The 26,118-nt window shown below is 42.8% G+C and overlaps 1 protein-coding gene across 2 annotated transcripts in view; it reads right to left on the bottom strand.

Annotated features, from left to right (window-relative positions):
• Window positions 1-26,118, bottom strand: part of tnfaip8l1 (tumor necrosis factor, alpha-induced protein 8-like 1) — a 70,185-nt gene that overhangs the window by 26,924 nt on the left and 17,143 nt on the right. Inside the window, exon 1 of one of the 2 annotated variants that reach the window (XM_043720980.2) lies at window positions 9,655-9,945. The exons of the other annotated variant lie outside the window; for it this stretch is intronic. Within the exon in view, the coding sequence (XP_043576915.1) occupies window positions 9,655-9,682 (28 nt within the window). The 5' untranslated portion in view covers window positions 9,683-9,945. Of the gene's footprint in view, window positions 1-9,654; window positions 9,946-26,118 lie in introns of those variants that run through there. 2 annotated transcript variants of the gene reach the window in all.

Raw genomic sequence — 26,118 nt, forward strand, 5'->3', positions numbered from 1 at the left:
ACGATATTAGTCGCTGAGTTGTTATGGTTGGAGGCAGAGGCACAGTATATATGGAGTATTACTTTATAAATAGATGCAGAATACCAGACCTAGGAGTCTGAGTAACAGGGGTAGATGTAAGCCTGAGCTACCATTCAGTTAGATAATGACTGAGCTACACCTCAATTCCATTTACTTGCCTTTGCTCCATACTTCTATCCATCAAAATGCTATCTAAACAAGACTCAAAACTCCAATCAATTCCACATCCTCAGCCTCCTTACAGGACAGATCTCCAGATTTTCATTGTTGATGGTGTGGAACAGTACTTTCTGACTTCGCTACTAAATGGTGAAGCCTGAATAATGTTATGTTTTGTTCTTGATTCCCACACTCTTTCCCCATCCCCAAGAAACCAGTTTTCCAGTGTCCATCCTATTGAATCCTGTTAACATTTGTAGCCAAGCAGAAAATTTACTATACTTTTATAACCAAGGGAATTCACCATGATTGCCATATTCACCTATTCTGGGAGGTTTCATCACATGACAGGCCCTTCTATTCCAGCCACATTCACCCTTGTCACACACTGCCTTCCCACGCCAACTGGAAAGCAAAAATATGTATTTCCCTATCGGGGTCTGCCTGGCTGTGGACCAAACAATGTTTTCCCTTTCCTATTTTCAATACCTATATACCTGGCTAAGAGACCTATTCAAAGAAAATTACAAAGCAAGAGTTGCTCTTTTTTTTAAAAAGTATTCCTATGGTTTTTTTTTCCCCAGGGTTATACAAAGCACTGCACAAGAGGGTTGGCATCACAAGAATATAGGCCAAGTTTATGCAACCTCAAATTTTAACCTTCAATATCCTGACAAAACACCGGATGATAATATTTCATTCTGCAGCTCAAAACATTCCCAACCTTGATGAACAGAAATATTCATCAGGGGCCTGGATAGGGTGAATACACTCAGTGTTTTACCCAGGGTTGGGAATCGAGGACTAGAGGGCATCAGTTTAAGGTTCGAAAGGAAAGAATAAGAGGAAACCTGAGGTGCAAGTTTTTTTAAACAGAGAGTGTTACACATATGGAATGAGCTGCCAGCGGAAGTGGTTGAGGTGGGTACATTAACAACATTTAAAAGGCATTTGGACAAATACGTGGATAGGAAAGGATTAGAAGGATATGGGCCAAGTGCAGAGAAATGGGGTTGGCACTGATGCACATTTTGGTTGGCATGGACCAGTTTGAGCCAAAGGGCCTGTCTCTGTGCTGTAGGAGAAAATGAGGACTACAGATGCAGTCGATGTTTCTGCTCCTCGGATGCTGCCTGACCTGCTGTGCATTTCCAGCACCGCTCTAATCTTGACTCTGTGCTGTAGGACTCTATATTTAAAACCTAGACATTGGAATCTATGCTTGCGGTCTTTCAGTAAAAGGCACAGAGGCTAGCACTGCTCCTTCACACCACCAGGGTCCCAAGTTCAACTTGGGCAACTGTTTGTTTGGCATTTGCACATTCTCCCAGTGTCTGTGTGCGTTTCCTCCCACAGTTTCCAGGGATGTACAGGCTAGGTGGGTTAGCTATGGGAAATGCAGAGTTACAGGGATAAGGGAGGAGGTGGGTCTAGGTGAGATTCTCTTCAGAGGGTCAGTGTGGACTCGATGGGCTGAATGGCCTGCTTCTGTACTGCAGAGATTCTATAAGTCTACCTAAAGAGGAGCAACCTTCTGAAATTGAATAAATTTGGAACACCCTCTCAAAGACAAGTTAGGAACATGTTTGGGAGCAGTGTACAGCCTCACTTTGAATAGTTAAGACAGATGGTGGGCTGGCCAACATTAGACTCCTTGCCCGTTGCGAGGAGGGCATCCTAATTCTGACTGTCCCGAGGGGCTGACTGACCTTGTCCTTGCTCCTGGTCTAGTATTCGAGGCTGCCCTTAACTTCCTGTGCTGAGAAAGCCTGGCCAAATCCAGTTTGACTTCATTGAGGTCTGCTGACAACCATGACAAGCTTCTCAGCTTTGTGTCTGCACTATACTAAAGGCAAGACAGAAGTCATGTGGTATCTCTAACTGAAGGGGTAAAGCACAAATAGGCAAGGCAAGGCAATGCAATATAGGGATACAGTGTGTATCCAGATAGGTTCAAGGTGAGCAATGAGCCTGAACACACAGCCTGATCCAGTCCATAAGCAGCCTGCATATCCCTGAGCACAGAATACTTTTGCTGCAGCATTACATTGATAGCTGCCAATAGAGCCTGAGGTACCCTGAAGTGCAGAAATATCCTGAAAATTAATCAGAGATGAGCCACGAGGGTTTTAAAGAAGTTGGCATGCATCAGATGCCAGTGTCCATGGTTTTGGGGTATGTGGCTGGTAGACATGGAGTAAGCAGTGACTGTAGACACTAGGTGCTCATCCTGATTTCCATATAGAGTCTTCTCAATATCTAGTTTGTTTGGCACATTTTGTAAGTTAGGAAACTGAATGTTAATGAAACTTGTTTGGCTGTTCACAAAGTGTTTAAGTAGCAATAATCCTCTTTGGCAACTTGCTGCTGCCATACGAGAAACTTGCTCCACCATGTCGATTGTCAAGAGCACAAAACATAGAGAGAGGCATCAAGATAGGCCTCACCCACCTTGCTGTCCGATACTCCAAATCTGATCATACCCTTGTAAGAATTTGTCTCATCAATGTTGATTATTATTGTTGGAGGAGTGGACAGAGTTTTATGCATCCAAATTTGCTGATGATGCGTGAATAGATGAGAGGGTATGCTGGGATGAGGGCATATAGTATCCATGCAAGGGATAAAGACAATTTGAGTGAATGGACAAAAACTTGGAAGATGGAATTTAATGCAGGGAAGTGTGAAGTCATGTACTTTGGTAGGAAGGACAAAAAGGCAGACTATTATTATGAAAATAGAGAGCGACTCCAAAATAAAAGTGCAGTGCAGAGGGATCTGGGAGTTGCAGTGCATGAAGTAGAGGTAGGACACAGGTGCAGCACATAATCAGGAAAGCAAATGGAAGTTATTACAAGGGGGATGAAGTTTTAAAGTCGGGAAGCCTTGTTACAAACGTACAGGCTATTCATGAGGCTGCAACTGGAATACTGTGTACTGTTTTGATCACCAAATGTAAGAAAAGATATACTGGCATTGGAGACAATTCAAAGGAGGTTTACTGAGATGAATTGTACTGAGTATGGATAAATAGGTTAAGCCTTTATCCATTCAGCAGGGGAGAACTTATTGAATCATACAAGAATCTGAGGGAGCTTGTCAGCGGAGATGTTGAGAAGCTGTTTCCACTAATGGAGAAATCTCAACTTGAGGAAAATATTTACAGAATAAGAGGACATTCGTTTTAAAGTGAGATCTGAGGATTTTGTTTTTCTCTCAAGAAGTTAGTGGATGTCTGGAATTCCCTACCCCAGGAAGTGGAGGCTAAATCACAGAAAGTGTCCAAAGATTGATTGAGTTTTAAAATAATCAGAGGGGCTGGCATGAAAGAGGAGTTGAGGTCTGGGGTAGATCAGCCATCATCTTGTTGAATGGTGTGTGGAGCAGGTTTGGGTGGCCAAATAGAGTCATAGAGATGTACAGCATGGAAACAGACCCTTTGGTGCAACCTGTCCATGCCGACCAGATAGCTCAACCCAATCTAGTCCCACCTGCCAGCACCCGGCCCATATCCCTCCAAACCCTTCCTATTCATCCATGTATATCCATCCAAATGCCTCTTAAATGCTGCAATTGTACCAGCCTCCACCACATCCTCTGGCAGCTCATTCCATACACGTACCACCCTCTGCGTGAAAAAGTTGCCCATTAGGTCTCTTTTATATCTTTCCCCTCTCACCCTAAACCCATGCCCTCTAGTTCTGGACTCCCTGACCCCAGGGAAAAGACTTTGTCTATTTATCCTATCCATGTCCCTCATAATTTTGTAAACCTCTATAAGATCACCCCTCAGCCTCCGATGCTCCAGGGAAAACTGCCCCAGCCTGTTCAGCCTCTCCCTATAGCTCAAATCCTCCAACTGTGGCAACATCCTTGTAAATCTTTTCTGAACCCTTTCAAGTTTCACAACATCTTTCCAATAGGAAGGAGACCGGAATTGCATGCAATATTCCAACAGTGGTCTAACCAATGTCCTGTACAGCCTCAACATGACCTCCCAACTCCTGTATTCAATGCTCTGATCAAATGCCTTCTTCACTATCCTATCTACCTGCAACTCCACTTTCAAGGAGCTAACAACCTGCATTCCAAGGTCTCTTTGTTCAGCATCACTCCCTAGGACCTTACCATTAAGTGTATAAGTCCTGCTAAGATTTGCTTTCCCAAAATGCAGCACCTCGCATTTATCGGAATTAAACTCCATCTGCCACTTCTCAGCCCATTGGCCCATCTGGTCCAGATCCTGTTGTAATCTGAGGTAACGCTCTTCGCTGTCCACTACACCTCCAATTTTGGTGTCATCTGCAACTTACTAACTGTACCTCTTATGCTCGCATCCAAATCATTTATGTAAATGACAAAAAGTAGAGGACCCAGTACCGATCCTTGTGGCACTCCACTGGTCACAGACCTCCAGTCTGAAAAACAACCCTCCACCACCACCCTCTGTCTTCTACCTTTGAGCCAGTTCTGTATCCAAATGGCTAGTTCTCCCTGTATTCCATGAGATCTAAGCTTGCTAATCAATCTCCTATGGGGAACCTTGTCGACTGCCTTACTGAAGTCCATATAGATCACATCTACTACTCTGCCCTCATCAATCTTCTTTGTTACTTTTTCAAAACACTCAATCAAGTTTGTTAGACATGATTTCCAATGCATAAAGCCATGTTGACTATCCCTAATCAGTCCTTGCCTTTCCAAATACATGTACATCCTGTCCCTCAGGATTCCCTCCAACAACTTGCCCACCAACTTAGGTCAGCCTCACTGTTCTGTAGTTCCCTGGCTTGTCTTTGCCGCCCTTCTTAAAACAGTGGCACCATGTTTGCTAACCTCCAGTCTTCTGGCACCTCACCTGTGACTATCGATGATACAAATATTTCAGCAAGAGGCCCATGGTTGACTCCTGCTGTTATTTCTCATGTGCTTGGAAGCGAGCTGTTTACTGACTATTACATTACCAGATCACTTGCACATAAATTGGCAGAAGATTTGCTAAAACTATAAATCATTCTGGTTGGGTCAGGTGTCACCATCAGCAGAGTGTTCTGTTGGGTCACCATGGCAAAGTAAACAATTGTCAGTGTAGAAGAGAAGCTTAAGGCCAGTCACTTGCCTCAGTCAAGTGAAGAGGAAAGGGTTGGGGTAATTGAAGCACTAACTGTGAGGGCACATAACTGAGACTCTTTTACAAAAAGAAAAGATGATAAATGATGGATTTGGAATGGTCTTAGTATTCTGTAAGATATCCTAGTTGCTTTAACATATATGCACAGGGACAGGATTTGCTTTAATTTAAATGATTTGTGTTTTTGCTTTCTTTTCAAAGGAAACAGCTCGTGAATTTGTAATAAACCTAGAGATAACAAAATAGTTAAAATCGTTCATTCCCAGGACACAATACGGTTTCAAATGTTGGGTTGTAATCTGGCTGATGATGCTGTTTAGCTTCTGCTGTGACGCAGGATGTGTGATTTATGTCGGTCGATTTATTTTTGTGGCCACATTATGAAATGAGATAGCCAAGACATTCTTGAGATAAAAGTGCAGCACAGTGGAGTTTAGGGTGATTAGTCACATCTGAGATGGTGAATAAGCTGTTTACATCTGGCCACTGAAGGATCAGTATCATTTCTGGGGCCTGTGTACAATCACATTTGTCACGCCATAATAAATCAGCAAGAAGGGTGTTTGTGAGAGACAATGGCTAGAAAGATCTCGTGCTTCCTTTCACAAATGTTGAGTCAAATTTGAAAGAAAGATGAGTGGCCATTCAGCCTGTGCTAGCATTGTTGCAGATCACGGCTGAAATCTATCAATTTCTGTCTTTCAATGATTGAGCTTCACAGCCCTTGGGGGTAGAGAATTCCAGAGATTCGTTGTCTTGTGTGAAAACTTCCACTTCATCTCAGACCTGCCCTTTGCGAGATTCTGTCCCTTGGTTTTAGACTCACTAACCAGGGTACGCATCTTATCTACATCCACCTGGATGAGAGCTTATAAGGATTTTGTAAGTTTCAAAGAGATCACCTCCTCATTGAAATGCTAGGAAATTCAAATCCAGTCTCCTCAACCTCCCATCGTCTGACAACCCTGCCATTACAATCTGGCGAATTTCCCTTCCACTCCCCTCCATGGCAAATATAACCCTCCTTACATAAGGAGATCAAAACTGTTCACACTGATGAAGGTTACCTTTCTACTCATAAAAGCACAGTAATTTCACTTTTTTTCTCTGAATGTCCTTTATTTTGAAACATTGTATGTGCCAAAGACTTGATCAAACACTGTCAAATCGATAATGTTACAATTATGTGCAGTTAGTAAAATTTACATTTTCTTATAGAGTAGATAAAGAGTTTGGCCCATTCAAGAACTGAGAAGGTGCAATGGGACAGAGGTGGTACAGTGGTCAGCATCAGTGCCTCAGCCAGGGACCTGGGCTCGATTCCAGCCTTGGGCGAATGGCTGTATGGATTTTGTCCATTCTCCCTGTGTCTGCATGGGTTTGCTCCGGGTGCTCTGGTTTCTTGCCACAGTATAAAGATGTGCAGGTTAGGTGGATATTGGCCATGTTTAAATTGCCCATAGTATCCAGGGATGTGTAGGATAGGTAAATTAGCCATGGGAAATGCAGGGTTATAGATATAAGGCGGGGGTGGGGGTGGGGGGTCTGGGTGGAATGCTCTTCGGAAGGTTGGTGGGAACCTGATGGGCCGAACAGCCTGCTTCCACATTGTAGGGATCCTACAATTATTATTTTGGAAATTCTGAAGAGTTGAGCTAAGATGGACTACATGAACGCTATTATCTGCAAACTTGCAATGGATTTGAAGACTAACAGTCACCTGTACCAGGAGGCTGAGAAATCACAATAGCAACAAGATTTGTGGATCTGCATAGAATCTCATTATAAAACTGAGTTACTATAATTCGTACTCAAAATGCTGTATTGGGGTAACTTAGAATGAATAATACCAATCACATAAGAACAGGAATAGGCCATTCAGCTCATCAAGCCTGCCCTACCATTCTGGATCGTGGCTGATTGTCTCCTCAATACCTTTTTCCTGCATTTAATATCCCTTAAAGTAATCAGTCTCAAGAAATGATCAATCTTCGACTTGAACCTGCTCAACGATTGATCTTCTACATCCTCCGGGGTAATGTGATGCATTGCAAAAACAAGACAATCCTTTACCCCTTGTTAAAGGGTATATGTGGAGATGATAATTATTGAAATGTCTTATAATTATGACCATTATATTAGCAGTACATTAATGGAATACAAACATACAATTACATTATTAAAATTTACAATTGCAGAATTGGGAGAAACATACAACTTGAGCTGGTCAAAATTGGTTTCAGGCTTGCATCAAGATAAACTGTGATGTAACTTCAGTTGCCCAGATACAAAGATCAGCTGAAGGAGATAGTTTCACCTCATTTCAATTGCACACGCACTGCAGTGTAGATAATGTAGAAAGAGTGGAAAATAAAGTTTAAAGGCAGACAATTACAGGAACACCAGAAGTGAAGGTAGCAGGGGTTTTGGCAGCTTTGGGAGGAGGGTGAGAAGGGTGGGTGGACGGCACTGGTTTTTATATTGTGGCTAAGAAGAAAGTCAGTCAAGTGCCTACTGCCCAATAGGGGCAATGATGATAGTACACTCTCTCTCTTCTCACTGTTTTAATCAGTTTGGAAAAACTACCTGCCTGCTTTCACCTTTCTACCCAACCTAATGTATTCCTTTTGTGGGCAGTGTCACAGTGAGATCAATAAGCTTTTAAAAACCCTCAATAATTTTCACATGGTGGATGCCCTCACTTGTGAGAGCTAAACCCCCGATCTATATTACATGTCACCCATTGAAAATACCCAGTGGTAGCAAGTAATATCCAGTTCTAAACTGCCACCACACAACAGGAGAAGTCTCAAACTTCATTTTGAATCCTTTTACTCCTTTTAGAGAACAGATCGTCCCATTGGCTATTTGATAATGTCACTCGTTTTGTGTGCACCTTAGAAACTGGTACAGCAATGACAGCCACTCTCTTAAGCAGTCCAATCAGACTCACTCACAGTTGGTCCTGCTCAACATCTAATTGTACAAAGGACAATCTGGGTTAGAACAAAAGGGTCCAATTGCGTTCAGAACTAGATACTCTGCCTATTGTTGAGCAGCATTATTTTGCAGACAGCACGTTAGTGTACAAAGTGCCAATATAATCAAAGTGTTTCTCAAACCCTCCTGGAGGCCAAGAAATATTATAAGTCACACTAATTCCCTTGAGCAGATTTGATTAACCTTTTAAGGTCAGCTTTCTCATTCAGACTAGTTCTGAATTTGAGATCATTATGCTACTCCCTGCTTGACAAAGATTCCTCCCAAAGCCTGGCTGGCTAACTGACTGGGCTAGTCCCCTCATTTATCTCCTGTGTTCCCAGTAATGGGAATGCAGTCTTTTTGAAGAGTTCTTTTCCAGGGAAATCAACTAAACTGACTCCCTCTTCCTCTCTCCAGAGGATGTGAGTTTAAAAAGAACATAATTTGTTTATCTCATGAATAGACCATTTTGTTCTCGTGGGTCTCTAGGTGGGAGAATTGATGCTGATGGCACGACTTGGTTTTTTAAACCTACACAAAGTTAACTACTTTTAGAATTAGGAACTGTTAAAAAGAACTGATTCTTGAATTGTTTGAATATTAAAATGGGGTTCAAATGTCTTTAAATGTAACATTTGATACCCTAGGAAAACAAAAGAACAGCTCCATTTCCTCTGCTAGATAGCAGTAGGTAGCCGGCTGTATATAACTCAGTTCGATGTTTCTCGGAGGTGCCAGAATTACATTGATACTCTGGATTCAAAGGGGCCCTCACAATTTCTCACTCATGATTTGTGTCCTCCTCATACTATTTTGTTAATACATGGACTATGAGGTTCTACAGGCCAGAGAGACTTTTTCACTCTTCATAACTATCATTTCTGCATTGCCTGATCCAGGTCTAATTTGTGGACAGATCAATAGATTTCACATTACACCTTCAGAATTGAATTTAGAACTTGTTTTTGAGGCGTTTAAATGCTGTTATGAATTTCTCCCCCCAGATTTTCCTCCAGTAGTCATGAACCTGCTGATAACTCATTTTACTGATCGATTTTCTGACAGTGGTAACCTCTCATAGGGCATAGAGAGAACAAAAATATATTTTTCCTGAAATTTTATCTACCAGGTTTTTAAATAGTGACCAAGTCTTCATGAAATTCACTTTCAGTGCTACTTACAGAATTATGGCATTTCAAAATCTATTCCCAATAATCTCACGTATTAATGACTTTTTAAAGTTTGCCCAAGTATACAGAAGATACATGGTATTTAACAAGCGAAAACTTCAGAACACTTTTAGTTTGGAGAGACAATCTGACTTGTTATGACTTGCAGTGAAATTCCAGTCCATCCCTTACCTTCTTTTACCTCGTCTTCCAACTCCATGGCTGGTAAAGATCTGTAGTAACGTGCACAACTTGGTTAAATCACTGCGGAATAGTGCACTCCCCACCAATTCAAGAAGTACCTGTGCAAAGGGGCTGAATCACACTTGAATCCCGAGTGTGCAACAGTTAAGACACTTCTGAGAGGAGTTCAGAAAATGTTTTTTTTTGGAATCTGTCAGTTGAAGCTGGCCCTGCCCTGCCCTGTCCTCCACCCTGACTGACGACAGACACCCTTTCAGGTCCGGCCAGGCAGCCAGCTGGAAAACGTTCTTCCCTCCTTGATATGATCACCACTCGCTGAAGGTGGGGAGGGTGGGGGCACAGGGAAGAGATAATCACAGGAGATAGGCATACTAACTTCATAAACTAGACATTGAATTTTCTCCTTTTGGTTTGATGCGTTTTGCATATTATACTAAAACAGGAAATGCAGTAAATATCCTGTACGTCTGTCAGACTTTGCACAAAGGGAGCTTACTTGTTTTAGAGATAAACCTTACTTCAGAATTGAGAAAGGGTAATACCCAAAATGTTAGAGAGTTTTCTATTTACACTGAAGGAAATATTGTGTATTTCTGACATTTTTCCAATTTCACTTCTGCACAAGCATAAATAAGAATTTAAAATCATGCTACACACAGACCAAAGAGGAAATTTCTCTTTCCCCTTTCTGAATTCACATGCACCAATAAGTTCCAGGTTTAATCCCTGCTCTGCATTAAGCCAGGTTATACCACAGTTTCTGTAATTACCATCAATTAATCCTCTAAAACCAGGCATGGCAAGCAGAAAACCATCAGACCATCCACCCAGTTTGTGGGAAATTGCTCTGCATGAATTGGGTATCACATTTCCTACACAAAAAAAAAGTGATTGCACTTCCAAAGTATTTCATTAGCTGTAAAGCACTATGATGACATAAAAGGTGATATATAAATGTAATTATTTATTTTATCATTCTACAGTGGGAATGATTGACAAATTGCATTTCAACTCCAGTGATACCTTAGTGGACCATAATCAAAGACTCAAGCCTAGATTTTCGCTTTTGTGGAAATTTCCTGACTTGTCCCCATAGCCTCAATAGAAAGACTCCACATAGAAGGATCTTGGCTCTGCAGCAGGTTCCAGTCGAATGCACAAATGATGGAAGCATGGCCAAAGAGGTGGCTGAATGCCCAGGCGGCCTGACTAAAAGGCCTATCTCAGTCCCTCGGTCCTCTAGCCCTCTGCTCACACTTCATCATCACCCACCCATCCCCACGTCACCTTAATGTCAAATCCTTCCTCCAACCAACTCCATGGTATCTTTTAGCAACCATGCCAACACATCCAGTATTTAACCTGGATGGCATCAGGAGCCATGCAGAGGTGAAATCAAATAAAATGCTAAAAATTTAATATAGATTTTATGAGACAGACTAGATATTTTAAACAAAGTTTATCAAAGCCCATTCAAACTTTTTAAAATCTTAATTGCTTGATCCTTTCTAAAAATGAATTCTTTTTGTCCCTGTGTCTAAGACAGCTAATTAGCTTGTTTAAGTTGTCACCAAAATGAGAACTCAGAATAGGCCTTCATCAGCCAAGTGTAGCTTTTGGAAGTCTGCCTGCAATCAACATAATATAATGCTAGCCATGTGGGAAATGTCAATAAACAGCTATTTAAACTATGTGAACGGAGTTTATTTTTAAAACTCCCACTGATTTGTTTTCATTTCCAAAGAGCTGGGGGTTTAAATAACTTTATATCATGACAGTTATTCAGACTCCACTGGTGAAGAATCTTTATGTCCACTCATGACTCCCATAATGCGTGTTAAGTCCCATTTGGCTGACAAAACGCTGTCTGCTGTTTGAACTGAGCACTGCATTCAAATGGCACCACTGAGGTCCGGGTTCCCCTCATGTGTGAATTACATCTTTACACTCTCCCTTTCCTCTATCAGCAGAAATTCAGTCAGTCAGAAATAGGAGTGGGATGTTCATATTTGGGTCCTATTCACTTTTTTCGAAGCCCCATAGACTATTGGCAACTCCAGGAAAATCTCATACTCGCATACAGGATCACATGTGAAGGGATGCTGGACCAAGATCATGCAAGAAACAGAGTCCACAGATGACCATTCCTTATAACCAATGGCACGTTTTCTCTCTCTAAGATAGCAGCTACATCAGGTTTACTATCCATTCGATTGCGATGTGTTACAAACAGACAATGTTAGATACATATCCAGGTCTCTGAAGCATTTCTTGTTCTGGCATTTAAAGCTATTTCAAGGCAAGCCTGGGCATAAAAAATTCATTGAAGATTTTTTCCTCCTGACATTGTGGCATTTTAACTTTGTCAAGAAACTTAGGAACAGGAGGATCCCAGTTAACCCCTCTAGCGATTCTGCTGTTTAACAACGCTGATCTCTGACTGACTTCCTTTTTGTCCCAAATCTCTTAACATGTTTGCAGTACAAAAGATCTATCAATCTCTTTTTCAAAAAAAATTACAGTTGATTTATCATCAATTATCATTGGTAAATTCAGGGAGTTGGCCATGTAGCCCCCGAATATGCTTGAGCGTTCAGTAAAATCACGTCTGATCTGATCTTGGGCTCAATTCCACTCTCCAGCCTGTTTGCGGTAACCTTGGAGACCCCCATGGCTGAAACATCTCTCTAACTCAGCCTGGAACAGATTTTATATCCCTGACTCCACAGCTCCAGGGGAGAAAGAAATCCAAATAAATTCTTCTGAGAAAAGAAATTCCTTCTCATCTGCATCGGAAAGGTGTGATACTTTAATCTGAAGCTATGTGCCATTCAGCATCGAGCTTGTCAAGATCTCTTCAAATGTTATATTTCAATAAGATCAGCTTTTATTCCTCTCAGCTCTAATGGATAGAAGCAAAACGTGTTCAATCTTTTCTCATAAAACAACGCCGGCCAATTGCTTGTTGTATCCTTTCTTAATAATAAAAAGAGGCCTTAATTCTATGACGTACTCAAGGTGTGATCTCACCAGTGACTTGTACAATGGTGCTGGGGTTTGCTTAGCTCAGTTGGCTGGATGACTGGTTTGTAATGCAGAGTGATGACAACAGCATGGGTTCAATTCCCAAGCCAGTTGAGGTTAGCAATTTTTCCAACTTTGTCTGAAGTCATACAGTCAGAGAGACGTACAGCAAGGAAATAGACCCTTCAGTCCAGCATGTCCATGTCAACCAGACATCATAAATTAATCTATTCCTGTTTGTCAGCAATTGGCCTGTATCTGTTTAAACCTTTCCTATTCATATACTCATCCAGATGACTTTTAAATGCTGTAATTGTACCAGCCTCCACCACTTCCTCTGGCAGCTCATTTTATACACACACCACTGTCTGTGTGAAAACGCTGCCCCTTAGGTCCCTTTTAAATCTTTCCCTTTTCACCCGAAACCTATTCTCTCTAGTTTTGGACTCCCCTACCCTGGGGAAAAGACTTGTCTATTCACCCTATCCATGCTCCTCATGATTTTATAAACTTCTATAAGGTCACCCCTCAGCCTCCGATGCTCCAAGAAAAATAGCCCCAACCTGGTCAGCTTCTCCCTGTAGCTCAAACCCTCTCAACATCCCTGTAAATGTTTTTGTAACCCTTTCAAGTATAACGACATCTTTACCGTAGCAGGGCAACAGAACTGAACACAGTATTCCAAAAGTGGCTTAACCAATGTCCTCTACAACTGCAACATGACCTCTCAACTCATATACTCAATGCACTGAGCAATAAAAGTGAGCGTAGTGAATACCTCCTTCACCACCCTGACTAAATGCAACTCTGCTTTCAAGGAACCATGAACCTGCACCTCAGGGTCTCTTTGTTCAGCAACACTCCACAGGATCTTACCATTAAGTGTATAAGTCCTGCCCTGATACAAGTCCTTTCCAAAATGTAGCACCTCATATTTATCTAAATTAAATTCCATCTGCCACTCCTTGACCCATCAGTCCATCTGATCAATGGATCCTGAGGTGACTTTCTTCACTGTTCATTACACCATCAATTTTGTGTGAGCGGTGTGGGGACCCTTAGGTTAATCCACCACTAGTCATTGTAACAAGACAGCAACCCTCTGATCCTCTGGTATTACCTTAACAGCTGAAGCAAAATTTCTTCCTTTTACAGTCCCTCCCCAATGGAATAAAGATGGATATTCCACTTGCATACCTAATCGCTTGTTATATCTGCAGCTTAGCTTTTTGTGACTTATGAACAAGAGTTCCAAAGTTCTATTACCATTTGTTTGTGAAGTATTTCCCAATTGCAATCCTGAAATGTCCAGCTGTAATTTTTACAAAATTTCCCCAAGTACTGAACTCCTCAATCAGCAGAAATAGTTTCTCTTTGATTACCCTGTACAGTTCCCCACAATATCCTGAAACATTTCCCAGTCTTCTAAGTTAATGGGATTACAATCCAGGTTTGTGTAAATTTGCTTTGTAATTTAACCATTGGCATCCAGGCATTATTCTGGTAAATCCATATTACACTCCCTTCAATAACTAAATATCCTTCTGAAGTACGGTGCCCACAACATCACTCAGTATTTCAGGTGTAGTAGTCGAACTAGGGCTTAGCAAAGTTTAAATGGAAGCAGTGGACTACTGCCCTCAAATCCTCAAGACATGATAGCTCAACAAAGACCTCTAGAGCAGCTGCAGAAGCTGATGATAATGCATGTAAAATCTAACATAGATATCAACATGTCAATCAATCTTTGGCGGGAGAAAGTGAACACTCCAGATGCAGGAGATCAGAGTCGGAGAGCGTGATGCTGGAAAAAGCACAGCCGGTCAGGCAGCATCGGAGGAGCAGGAGGCGAGACATTTTGAGCCTAAGCTCTTCATCATTCCTGGCCAGCTGTGCTTTTCCAGCACCACACTCTTCGACTCAATCTTTGAAGCCGTGGCAAATTCCTCCAAAAACCAGGGTTGACTTGAATGCCCAGGAAAATAGTAAACCGCTGATGTCAGACTGTGAGTGGTCACATTTTGAAACATCATCAGCATTCCATGCAAAGAGTAGGCATGTCTTAAACTCCTTGTCTTTACAACACAGCCTGTATCATCTCCTTGACCTGTCAAGTCCAGTACAAAATACCAGCGAGTAAAACATTCATTTATGGGGTGAAAAATCGAGGCCACTACTGATGCAAGTACAGCATGGTGAAACGGGGAATTGATTTATATGCTAAGTTTGCTGAAAAACACAAATGAAGCGGGAAAATGGCTTTGTAGATAAAGATTTATGCTCAGTTTTTTTCTTATGAAATAACATACAAGTCTACCAGATAATGTGGCTTTTGTGCCTGTCTTTGTGCATGTTGGGGAATTATACTGACCACTGTATTGTTTCTCACTGTTACATTGCTCCCTATCATCCTTAGGGATCTCTGTCTCTTTCAGTATCCCCTCATGAAGGAGTAATGCTGTTGCTCCAGGTAGCTGAGAAAGAAAAACACAACTATTATGTCAAAATCAGAAACTGTCAGAAAAACTCAGCAGATCTGGCAACATGTATGGGGAGAAAGCAAAGTTAACATTTTGGGTGCAGTAATCCTTCTTCAGAACTGATTGCGGCTAGGAAATGTCTGACAAAGGGCAGTTTATGATAGTAGCCTATGAGATGACAAGGTCTGGTGTTTGGAGGTCGAGTAAAGGACATGGGAGAAGGTACTCAGGCCCTGAAATTATTGAACTTGATATTGAGTCGTGATTCCCAAGTGGAAAATGAGGCGCTATTCTTCCTGTTTGTGCTGAGCTTTGCTGGAGCACTGTAGAAAGCCTGAGACAGAGATGTTGTCCAGGGAACACAGTGGTTTGTTGAAATGGGACCTAACTGGAAGCTGGGGGTCATTTCTAAGGATAGAAGATAGGTGTTTTGTGAAGCAGTCACCGATCTGTACTTCATCTCCCCAGTGTAGAGAAGACCACATTGTGAGCAGCAAATATTGCAAACTAGATTGGGTGAAGTGCAGGTAAATTGCTCCTTCACCTGTAAGGTGTATCTAGGGTCCTTGGATAGTGAGGGGGGACAAAGCAAACAGGCAAGTGTTACACCTTCTGTGATTGAATGGGAAGGTGCCATAGGGCTGGGGTATGGTGTTGGGAGCAATCCAGCTGGAGGTGGCAGAAATGGCAGCTAATAATCTTTTGAATGTGGATGCTGGTGGCACAAGGGGGATGCTATCGCTATTGTGGGGATGAAGGCTGAAGCGTGGGAGATGGGTCAGACCCGGCTGAGGACCGAGTCAACCATGGTAGTTGGGAATCCTCGAGTAAGGAAGAAGATGGCCATTTCAGACACTTTCTTCTCAAAGTTGGCATTATCAGAACAGGTGTGATGGAGACAGAAGAGAATGGAATAGAGTATTTACAGGAAGCAGGGTGCAAGAATGTATAGTCAAGATAACTGTGGGAGTTGGTTTCTTAGTAATGGATATTGGTGGCTAGCCTGTGGTAGGGTTCCTCCCTTCCCTTCCTCAAGATCTCTGTTTCCATTTCCAGGAGTCAGAAATGAACCTGGTGAAGACGAGAGGAGGAGGAAATTGGAAGTGAAATTGGAAAACGTTTCCAATTCTGGATGAGAGAGGGAAGCAGCACCAATGATGCCATCAATGTTCTGGAGAAAGAGGAGTTGGTGGGGGCTGGAGTAGGACCAGAGCAAGGAACGTTCCATGTACCCCACAAACACACAAGCATTACTGGGGCTCATGTAGGTATCGATGGCCACACTTTTGACCTGGAGAAAGTGAAAGGAATTGTAGAAGAGGTTGTTCAGAGTGAGGATGAGCTCAGCCAGACAGAGGAAGTTGGTTGTATTATTAAGTCCCTTCTCTGACACCACGGTCTTTCAAAAGCGCTGAAATGCAGGAACATTGTCAGCCAGTTTGACCACAGCAAGGACTCACAAACCATAATGGGATCATCACCAGATAATCCCTCAAGATAAAAAGGTTGTGTTTGTTGAGGGATAAATGCTAGACAGGATACTGGGGCGATTTCTCACTGATCTTCGTACATGCCTGGTTGAGAAAGGCCTTCAAAACATGATACCTCCAGCAGTGCGGCACTCCGAAATTACTGAAGTAAGATGGCAGTCTTAAAGTAGGCTCCGGTCTGTGTAGTGAGACATACATTCTGTCTCTGAATGGAGGGTGCTTTACAATGCACACAAAAGTACAGCTGCCTGAGTGAGAAAGCTTGAAAATAAACCGTAAGATCTCACCAAACTAACATTGCCAGGTACAAAGCCATCAGAGCAAATTCAGCAACTTTCTTCCTTCCCTCAATCCCAGGCTGTAACAAACTGGAAACAAGTTGAAACCAGATGCTTGCCTGAAAGGACTAACACGACATACACTGGGACCAGAAGCATGTCAGTATTTCCTGTTCCTGTCCCATGGGTCTTCCCTGCAGAAGGTGGTAGCACCTATTGCTGCCCTGGGCTCCAAATAAAGAATTTACTATATAAAAATGTCTTTCTGTATTTTTGCTGGCTGTTTTGTTAGACTCTCAATTTTCTCCCTTCCTTCATTCACTCAGGCACTGACAGGACCCACTGGTCAGTGTAGCCTCATGCCAGAGGCTAGACAGACAGGGTCAGCAGGGTTATCACAGCTAACGCTGATCTGGAGCCAAAGTGCTGACATTGTAGCCAAGGTCACTGGAAATGACTTGTCACCAGCCTAAGATTGCTGACCTTGAATTCTATCGCGATCATTCAGACTTATTTAGCAACAGCAGTAAGTAGCAATGATGTTAATTTATTGTTCAGTGCCTTTTTAAATGCCAGCTATAAAATCATGAGTTGTTATCTTTATGTCTGATCAGAATATTAAAATATTAAAATCGTAGATGGCATCTTTGAGCTGTTTTCCTGGTCAGGGAACCTAATTTAGGGTTCAGTTGGCTGGATGGTTGGTTAGTGATACAAAGTGATGGGAAAAACACAAGTTCAATTCCGACTTCACTTTGAGGTTAGTATGAAGGTCCCTCCTGGTCAATCTCTCCCCTTGCCTGAGGCATGGTGACCCTCAGGTTTAACCACCACCTCCACCACCAAGCATCTCTCTAATGAGAGAGCAGCTCTATGGTCCAATAGGACTAAGGTGACTTTATCTTTTACCAACAGGGAAATGGGCACTAAACCTGTCCATGTTGTGACACAGGTTTGTAATATTTTTGCTACTGCATGAAATCCAAATGAAGATGATGTACTGCATTCTCCATTTATGTTTATTGTGAATGCCACCATGAGATGGGCCAATGAGCATGTGAATATTCACACACAGAAACACAGAGAAACACACACACAGAGGACACACAGAAAATTGCACAGACGAAAACACGTGCACGCAGTGGAACACATATTAACATACACTGGAACACACATACACGCGCGCGCACAAAGTGTCACGGCCAGCTGACATGGGGCAGCACAGTGACTCAGTGGTTAGCACTGCTGCCTCACTACGCCAGGGACCCAGGTTCAATTCTACCCTTAGGGGACTGTTGGTGTGGAGTTTGCACATTCTTCCTGTGTTTGCGTGGATGTCCTCTGGGTGCTTTGGTTTCCTGCCACAGTCCAAAGAGGTGCAGGTTAATTTGATAGGTCATGGAGAATGCAGGGCTTGTGTGGGTGGGAGGTGGATCTGGGTGGGATGCTCTTCGAAGAGTCAGTGAGGACCTGATTGACTGAATGGCCTGCCTCCATACTATTGGGTTTCTATGATTTTATGACATAACTGGCTCCATCTGTGCCACTGGTCATTCTAACATCTGGATGAGGAGATGTATCATTCCTCCTTTAACAGTAATGGCAAGGGATGTAGCAGCCCCTGCTCTGGGATGGGTTCCTCCCAGTGATAGGGAGAGCCCATTGACGGGGAGATGGCCAAGAAGACCTTACTGTGCAGACGCTGCAGGAGATAGGGAGCTGTGCTTTTTCAGCCCCCACCTTCACATCCACCTAGCTCCCAGTCTGGTGATGTCTGTGGGGCATATACACGAGGAGGCATCCTGCAGCCTGCCAAGATGTTAGGTCAGCTAACATCTCAGGCACATCTGTGCTGCACAAAAGCTATTTTAGCCCCATTACCAGACTGGGACAGTCAGCTACAAATCAAACGTGGAGTCACTCAGGTTTGAAGTGAGGGAGACAGCAGGCTTGCTATTTGGCACACCATAAGAAGTGACCCACCCTACCAAGGTACTCTTTGCGAAACTCCCTAGGATTGTACTAGCTGCCAAAAGGAAAATGGAAGGCTTGAAAATTGTTCTCCACAGCACAGAACCAGACTTGTAGCTGATCTTTCTCACTGTGATGCTTTTCTTTTCATGAATTATTGGAGTATTGGCAGGGTTATAAATTTCAAAGCAAGTAAATGTGACAGTAAGACCAGGAAGCAAGTCTCCAAAAAAAAAGTCTTCGAGTTCTTGTTCTGCGAATTTCACTGAAGTTTGGAAATGGTGAAAAAAGTCTGCTCTGCTTTGACAGATGTGAATGTTGACCAGCTTTGTTCATGTTTAAAGACATCTGATGACTCTGCAAGCCTAGTGGGATCCTAGCTGAAAATGTGTTGCTGGAAAAGCGCAGCAGGTCAGGCAGCATCTAAGGAACAGGAGAATCGACGTTTCGGGCATAAGCCCTTCTTCAGGACCAGATATCGTACATTTGGCACGGTGAGCATTAGAATCCCATCGGTCTTCATTATACTTAGTGCAATGCATATTTGAATGGTGAAATATGGTCTTTTGTGGACAGTAGGCTATTGTCATGTCTCCAGTTTATTTAACCTCTTCTAATACAGCTTGGTTTTCATAACCTCTTCATGAATTAAATCTATACCCCCAACACAATGATATTACTCCAAATTATTTTTAAAAGATCAACTCCAATAGTTTCAGTACATCAAAGCTGTTAATAAAGGAATGTGTTTGGTTTTCAAATAATGACTAACTTTCAAGCATGAAGCACAAACACAACATGCCATGGAAATTTGGTAATTCACAATATGGTAACCATTTGTCACGGTGTCTCTGAAATACACTAAAGCTTGTGGAGTCAAACTACAGAAGCAGTATCAATAATGGATGTTATTGCTTTGTTAGAACCTATCTATTATTAAATCGTACTGCTTGAGTTTCCTCATTTTCACTCTGTACTCATGTTCAAGATGCACTTATAGAGTCATTGAGATGTACAGCACGGAAACAGACCCTTCGATCCAACTCGTCCATGCTGACCAGATATCCTAAATTAATCCAGTCCCATTTGCCAGCTTTTGGCCTATATCCATCCAAACCTTCCTATTTATATACCCATCCAGATGCCTTTTAAATGTTATACTTGTACCAGCGTCCACCACTTCCTCTGGTAGTTCATTAGATACACACACCACCCTGTGCGTGAAAACGTTGCCTCTTAGGTCCTTAACAGATCTCTCCTCTCTCACCTTAAACCTATGTCCTCTAGTTTTACACTCCACTCTCCTGGGGAAAAGACCTTGGCTATTCACCCTATCCATGCCCCTCATGATTTTATAAACCTCTCTAAATCGCAGCCTCTGACGCTCCAGGGAAAACAGCCCCAGCCTGTTCAGCCTCTCCCTATAGCTCAAACCCTCCAACCCTGGCGACATCCTTGTAATTCTTTTCTGAAACTTTCAAGTTTCACAACATCCTTCCAATAGAATATTGTAGCAGTGAAATATTTGGCTTCCTCAATAGTTTTTTAGAGTAGCTGGTCCTTTCTTCCGTGAAGGTGCCAATAAAGCACAAAGACTAGACATTCCCACATTTGATTCCTGTTTGTGCTGTGTTTGTTCCAAATCCCACAAAGGCAGCAGGAGGGGTACAATACTCAGTAATGCCTTGAGCAGGGTAAAGCAATAAGGGGTGCGTGTGGAAATTAAACAGGAAGTGTAGCCTTTCTGAAATATATAAGTTGCAGTTGGAACTGCACTTGGGCTTTGGCCTTTCCCAGCAGTTAACTAGGCCAGTGAAACGTATTATCTAAGTTATCTAGGTTACTTGGACAGAGATCCAAAGTACACAGTGTGTCTGTCGTTCTGTGTTTCCCAGCACTTGTAAGCTGGGAAGAAGAGCAAGACAGACCCTACACAGGTCAATCAGGAGGAGTAGCGGTTTGGTGACCACCTACGTAAAAATCTTCCTTCAATATTTTGCTTCATTGAAAGGAATCCAAGATAGTAAGTACACGAAAGAAGTAAACAACCCCAACCATACTCTGCACAAAGTTTCCTCCCAGTTCCTTCTCGTAAAATATCTCAAATTGTTTGGCATGATCTAGAAAGACTAAAACAAACAAGATGAAAACAGACGGGGGAATCAAAGGTCTTCCACAGCAAGACTGAGCAAATTATTGAATCTGTAGGCAAGAAAACACTGAAACAAGAGATAATTACAGTCCTTAGCAATAGGATACTGGATATCAATGTTTTAGAACATCTGACCTCTGAACTATTGGGCTGGGAAAGGCTGCTGGAGGAGGAGAGTAAATAGGGGGTAAACACCATAACCCCTTGTTTTCTTTTTTGTATGGATTCTTTCAATTTTTTGGCACAACTGCGCTTGAATGTTAACTTGAAGGGGATTCTTGTGCATGATCTACACTGCAGGCTTCCAGCTGTTACAAAGCTCTGCAGCTTACAGGGAACATTGATGGGTGTCAATCCAATGACTCTGGCCACTGCCATGCCAATCCAATGACTCTGGCCACTGCCATGCCGATCCAATGACTCTGGCCACTGCCATGCCAATCCAATGACTCTGGCCACTGCCATGCCAATCCAATGACTCTGGCCACTAGTTGGGAACCCACACACGGCATTACCACCAGTTGAGCTTTAACCTAGTAATCGCACTCACAAGAGATGAACCTAATTCTTTTCATGCATCAACCACAAATGGAACAACTATACTGTGTTAGCCATTCTGAAGTCAGGACTGTGTGTGAAGTTAGAATCAGTCTCAGCTAGGGTGAGGTTAGGAAATTAACAGGCTTTTCTTCCATGAATAATTTAAATGACTTCTGTTGGGAAGTGGGCAATGGTGTATCTTGGCAAAGGACCATGACTGAGATTGCATTAATGCAACTGAAGCTACTACAACTGAGATTCTCAACTATCTGCTGGTCACTGCTATCAAGTCCTTTGTAAAGTGTCACAATTGTTCTCAAACAGTGTAGAACTGGAGTACAGGAGTTGGGAGGTCATGTTGCAGCCGTACAGGACATTGGTTAGGCCACTGTTGGAATATTGCGTGCAATTCTGATCTCCTTCCTATTGGAAAGATGTTGTGAAACTTGAAAGGGTTCAGAAAAGATTTACAAAGATGTTACCAGGGTTGGAAGATTTGAACTATAGGGAGAAGCTGAACAGGCTGGGGCTGTTTTCCCTGGAGCGTCGGAGGCTGAGAGGTGACTTTATAGAGGCTTACAAAATCATGAGGAGCATGGATAGGGTAAATAGACAAAGTAATTTCCCTGTGGTGGGGGGAGTCCAGAACTAGAGGGCATAGGTTTAGGGCAAGAGGGGAAAGATGTAAAAGAGACCTAAGGGGCAACCTTTTCATGCAGAGGGTGGTATGTGTATAGAATGAGCTGACAGAGAAAGTGGTGGAGGCTAGTACAATTGCAACATGTTAAAAGGCACCTGAATGGGTATATGAATAGGAAGGGTTTGGAGAGATATGGGCCGGGTGCTGGCAGGTGGGACTAGATTGGGTTGGGATATCTGGTCGACATGGACGAGTTGGACCGAAGGGTCTGTTTCCGTGCTATATATCTCTATGACTCTATAACTGGAATCTCTCTGAAAGCCTGTGAGTTACGATGTCAACATTCACTGTCCGAAGGCCCTCAGGAAAAGGCTAGAACTCTTTTTCCTGATGAAGAGAATGTTGGGGCTGAAGACAGTTTTGTGGGAGTAGGAATAACCTGACAGAGGCCTTCAATAATATGAAAGGACTTGGCAGAAAGACTTACAGACCACATGTAATGGAGTCCAAAGCTAGGGCTTGTAATTGTAAAGTATTCAGTAGTCACTTTAATGATGGACTTTGGAAGAAACTTTTTTACCCAGAGAATTGTCGGGATGACCATGCTGCCACAGAGACTGCATTGATGAATAATAATAGGGAAACAAAATAAGCACATGGGAAGCAAAAGTAAGACTTGCACAATCAAAATATATTTCATGACAACTGGGCATCTCAAACTGCTTTAATTAACAAGGAGGTTCCTTTAGAAGTGTTGTAGGAAGTGCAGCAGCTAATTCCTGCTCAGCAGACTCCCACAAGCACAAATGCAATAATGATCAGATAATCTGCTCATGATGTTGATGGAGTGATAAATATTATTTAGGACTTTGGGGACAACATTCCTGCCATTCCTTGAAATGCTACAAAGGGATCTTTTACCTGCAATCAGCAGGCAGGTGGGACCATGGGCTAAACATCTTGCCAAAGATCTCCGATAGTACACTGGCCCCCTCAGCACGCCAAGTGCTGGCTTTGATTTCTGGGCTCAAATCCTGGTGTTGGACTTGAAGTCTGTGATTTGAAGATAAGAGTGCTTGCAACTGAGGCACACCACACGAGTGAGGAAACTGCAGAAGAAACTGCTCGTTGTTTCCAAGGATTTAGAATTAGGAACAATAAAATGAGAATTTGCAGGAAAAACTCAGCAGGTCTGGCGGCACCTGTGGAGAGAAATCCAAGTTAATGTTTGAGGTCACGTCATCTCTTCCTCAGAACTGATGGGAGCTAGGAAGATGTTGGTTTGTATGCAGAAGGTAGGGTTGGGATAGGGAATAAGGGTGTAAATGATAGGTAAGGATAGAGCCTAAAGGGAGACAGAATATTTGCACAGACAAAGGACGTAATCACAGATGCGATAACAAGGCTGCTTGGGGACACTGCAGCCTTTGGGACCCAATATAGAGCTCAACAGTCTCAGAGTTTGTGCTCTCTCATATCCTTACCCCAATCCCCGCACACCAGGCCTTGTCACGGTCTGCTATTACACACAGCCCATTGTTAGCCATGAACAGACCCCATTCACCCTCCTAGCTGGATGGTTCTCCACTTCTTTGCCTGTCCAACTGTTGTTCTCTCTCTCTCTGTGGGCTCTATCCCCATCTCTCATTTACCCCTTAACCCTTCCCTCACCCTATTTTCTGCATGGTAAACCAACATTTTCCTAGCTACCATCAGTTATGAGGACTTGACCTGAAACGTTAAATCGGATTTCTCTCCACAAATGTTGTCAGACCTGCTGAGCTTTTCCAGCAATTTCTATTTTGGTTTCCGATTCACAGCATCCAGAGTTCATTCAGTTTTTAATTAGAATCCGAGTAAGGTTTATGTGGAGAATTTACCCATTGAGCTAAATGTAAATTGTGGCAAATTCCAGGTAAGAATAGCCTTCTGGGGAGAAACCCATACCAACTATGAGTCAGCACTTTTAGAAATATAGAAGCTATTACAATTGAGATTCTCAACTCTCTGCTGGTCACTGCAAGCAAATCCTTTGTAAAGCATCACAATTATTTTCAAGCGGTGCAGAACTGGAATCTCTCTGAAAGCCTCTGAGTTACAAAGCCTCTTCCTTCTTGGCAACTGTCAAATAGTCAAAATACTTCGAGCCACAAAGGATCAAAATCAGTACTGAGCAAGGCTAGAGGGAAATGCTCCTATTAAACTGCAGTTCAATCCAAACTGGAAACAATAAACAAGAAAAGGAAGAAAGAGTGTGTTGATGATTTATACTGGTCTATCCACCCACAGTGAAGCAATTATCAGAGCCATAATGAGTTCCAACAAAGTTGATTACAATTTGATGCTGATCCAGCTGGTGTTCGACAGCAGCTTTATTTGCAATCGTAACGTGTAAATACTCCTGGAAGGTTTAACATTTAGGCTGAAGTATGCCCAGCCAAGTTAGTAGCTGTCGAGTGGTCCAATAGGTATATGCCCAGCAATTGGACTCTGGGTCTGTGTGAAGTTAGCTGCCTTTGGCTGGATAAGCTAGAGCATGGGAGGGGCTTTTCAGGGGAGACTGGCCCAGATTCTTGCTCCTGTTCACTGTCCAACTTCCCCTGTTGCAAAATGAATGTGCGTGGATAGCAAGGGAGGACAACTATGGCCACGAGGTGTCCTCCTAATCAAACAGTCTGTCAACATTGACTACTATAGAAAAGCAGTGTGGTGCTGGAAAAACACAGCAGGTCAGGCAGCATCCGAGGAGCAAGAAAATCAATGTTTCGGGCAAAAGCCCTTCCCGAAACGTCTACTTTCCTGCTTGTCAGATGCTGCCTGACCTGTTGTGCTTTTCCAGCATCACATTCTCGACTCTAATCTCCAGCATCTGCAGTCCTCACTTTCGCCTGCTACAGAAAAGCGGTCAGCATTTGAACACCCCTGCCTGCTCAGCAGCTTCAAGACTGGCAGAGGGAGGTTAACAGAGAGGCACAGGCAGGAGAATAGTTGGTACAAGAAGGAACGCTAACTTTCCAGCTTACATTTGCTTGTGGCAGTGCTCCAGAATTCCAGACATTTAACTACAGGGACTTGCAATGCATTCTGCTTCACAAGGTTTACAATAGTTAGAAATTATCAACTGGTCCAATTAGCAGGTGCCAGGATAAATGCGAGACAAAAAAGAAACTGCAGATTCTGGAATCCAAAACAGGCAACCCAAAATTATGACTTCTCCACCTCCTGATGCTGCCTGGCTTGCTGTGTTCTTCCAGTTCTGCTACCTGTCTTCACCAATCCCCACTTCACCACCCTGCCTCTGCCACCCCCATTATCCCCCCCACACCCACCCCCAGTCCGGAAGAAGGGTTAGACCCAAAACGTTGACTTCTCCATCTCCTGATGCTGCCAGCATAAACACGATACCAGCCACCTTAAACAAAGGCTAAATCTGCAGCAAGACATTAGTTGGATGACACAGTGATGTGTCCAGCAACAACAATTCTAACATTCTTCCCAGCCAACACAGCAAAAGCTGACACAGCTCAGTTAAATGGGAATGCAAAACATAACCCAATCAAAACTTGTTGGGATTTGCATTGAAGACAGAAGTGTACCTGTGTATCATGGCAAATTTTGCATTCGATCCGCAATCTCCCATTTACATCCTTACATCTTATCACATGTTTTGGCCACAGTTTTCTGTCAATATTTACCTGTCGGTTTGTCATGAATGTAGATGAAAAGTCTCAGTTATGAAGAGACACTGGATAGGCTGGATTTGTTTTCCTTGGAACAGTGGAGGCTGAGGGAGGATCTAACTGACATGCAAAATTATGAGAGGCAGAGTCAGGGTAGATCGTGAAAACCTTTTTCCTATGGCAGAAATATGAACATA

The sequence above is a fragment of the Chiloscyllium plagiosum genome, unplaced genomic scaffold (genome assembly GCF_037043375.1).
Source record: "Chiloscyllium plagiosum isolate Xiang-an unplaced genomic scaffold, Cpla_swu_hap1 HiC_scaffold_28, whole genome shotgun sequence".
In the NCBI taxonomy this organism is placed as follows: domain Eukaryota; kingdom Metazoa; phylum Chordata; class Chondrichthyes; order Orectolobiformes; family Hemiscylliidae; genus Chiloscyllium; species Chiloscyllium plagiosum.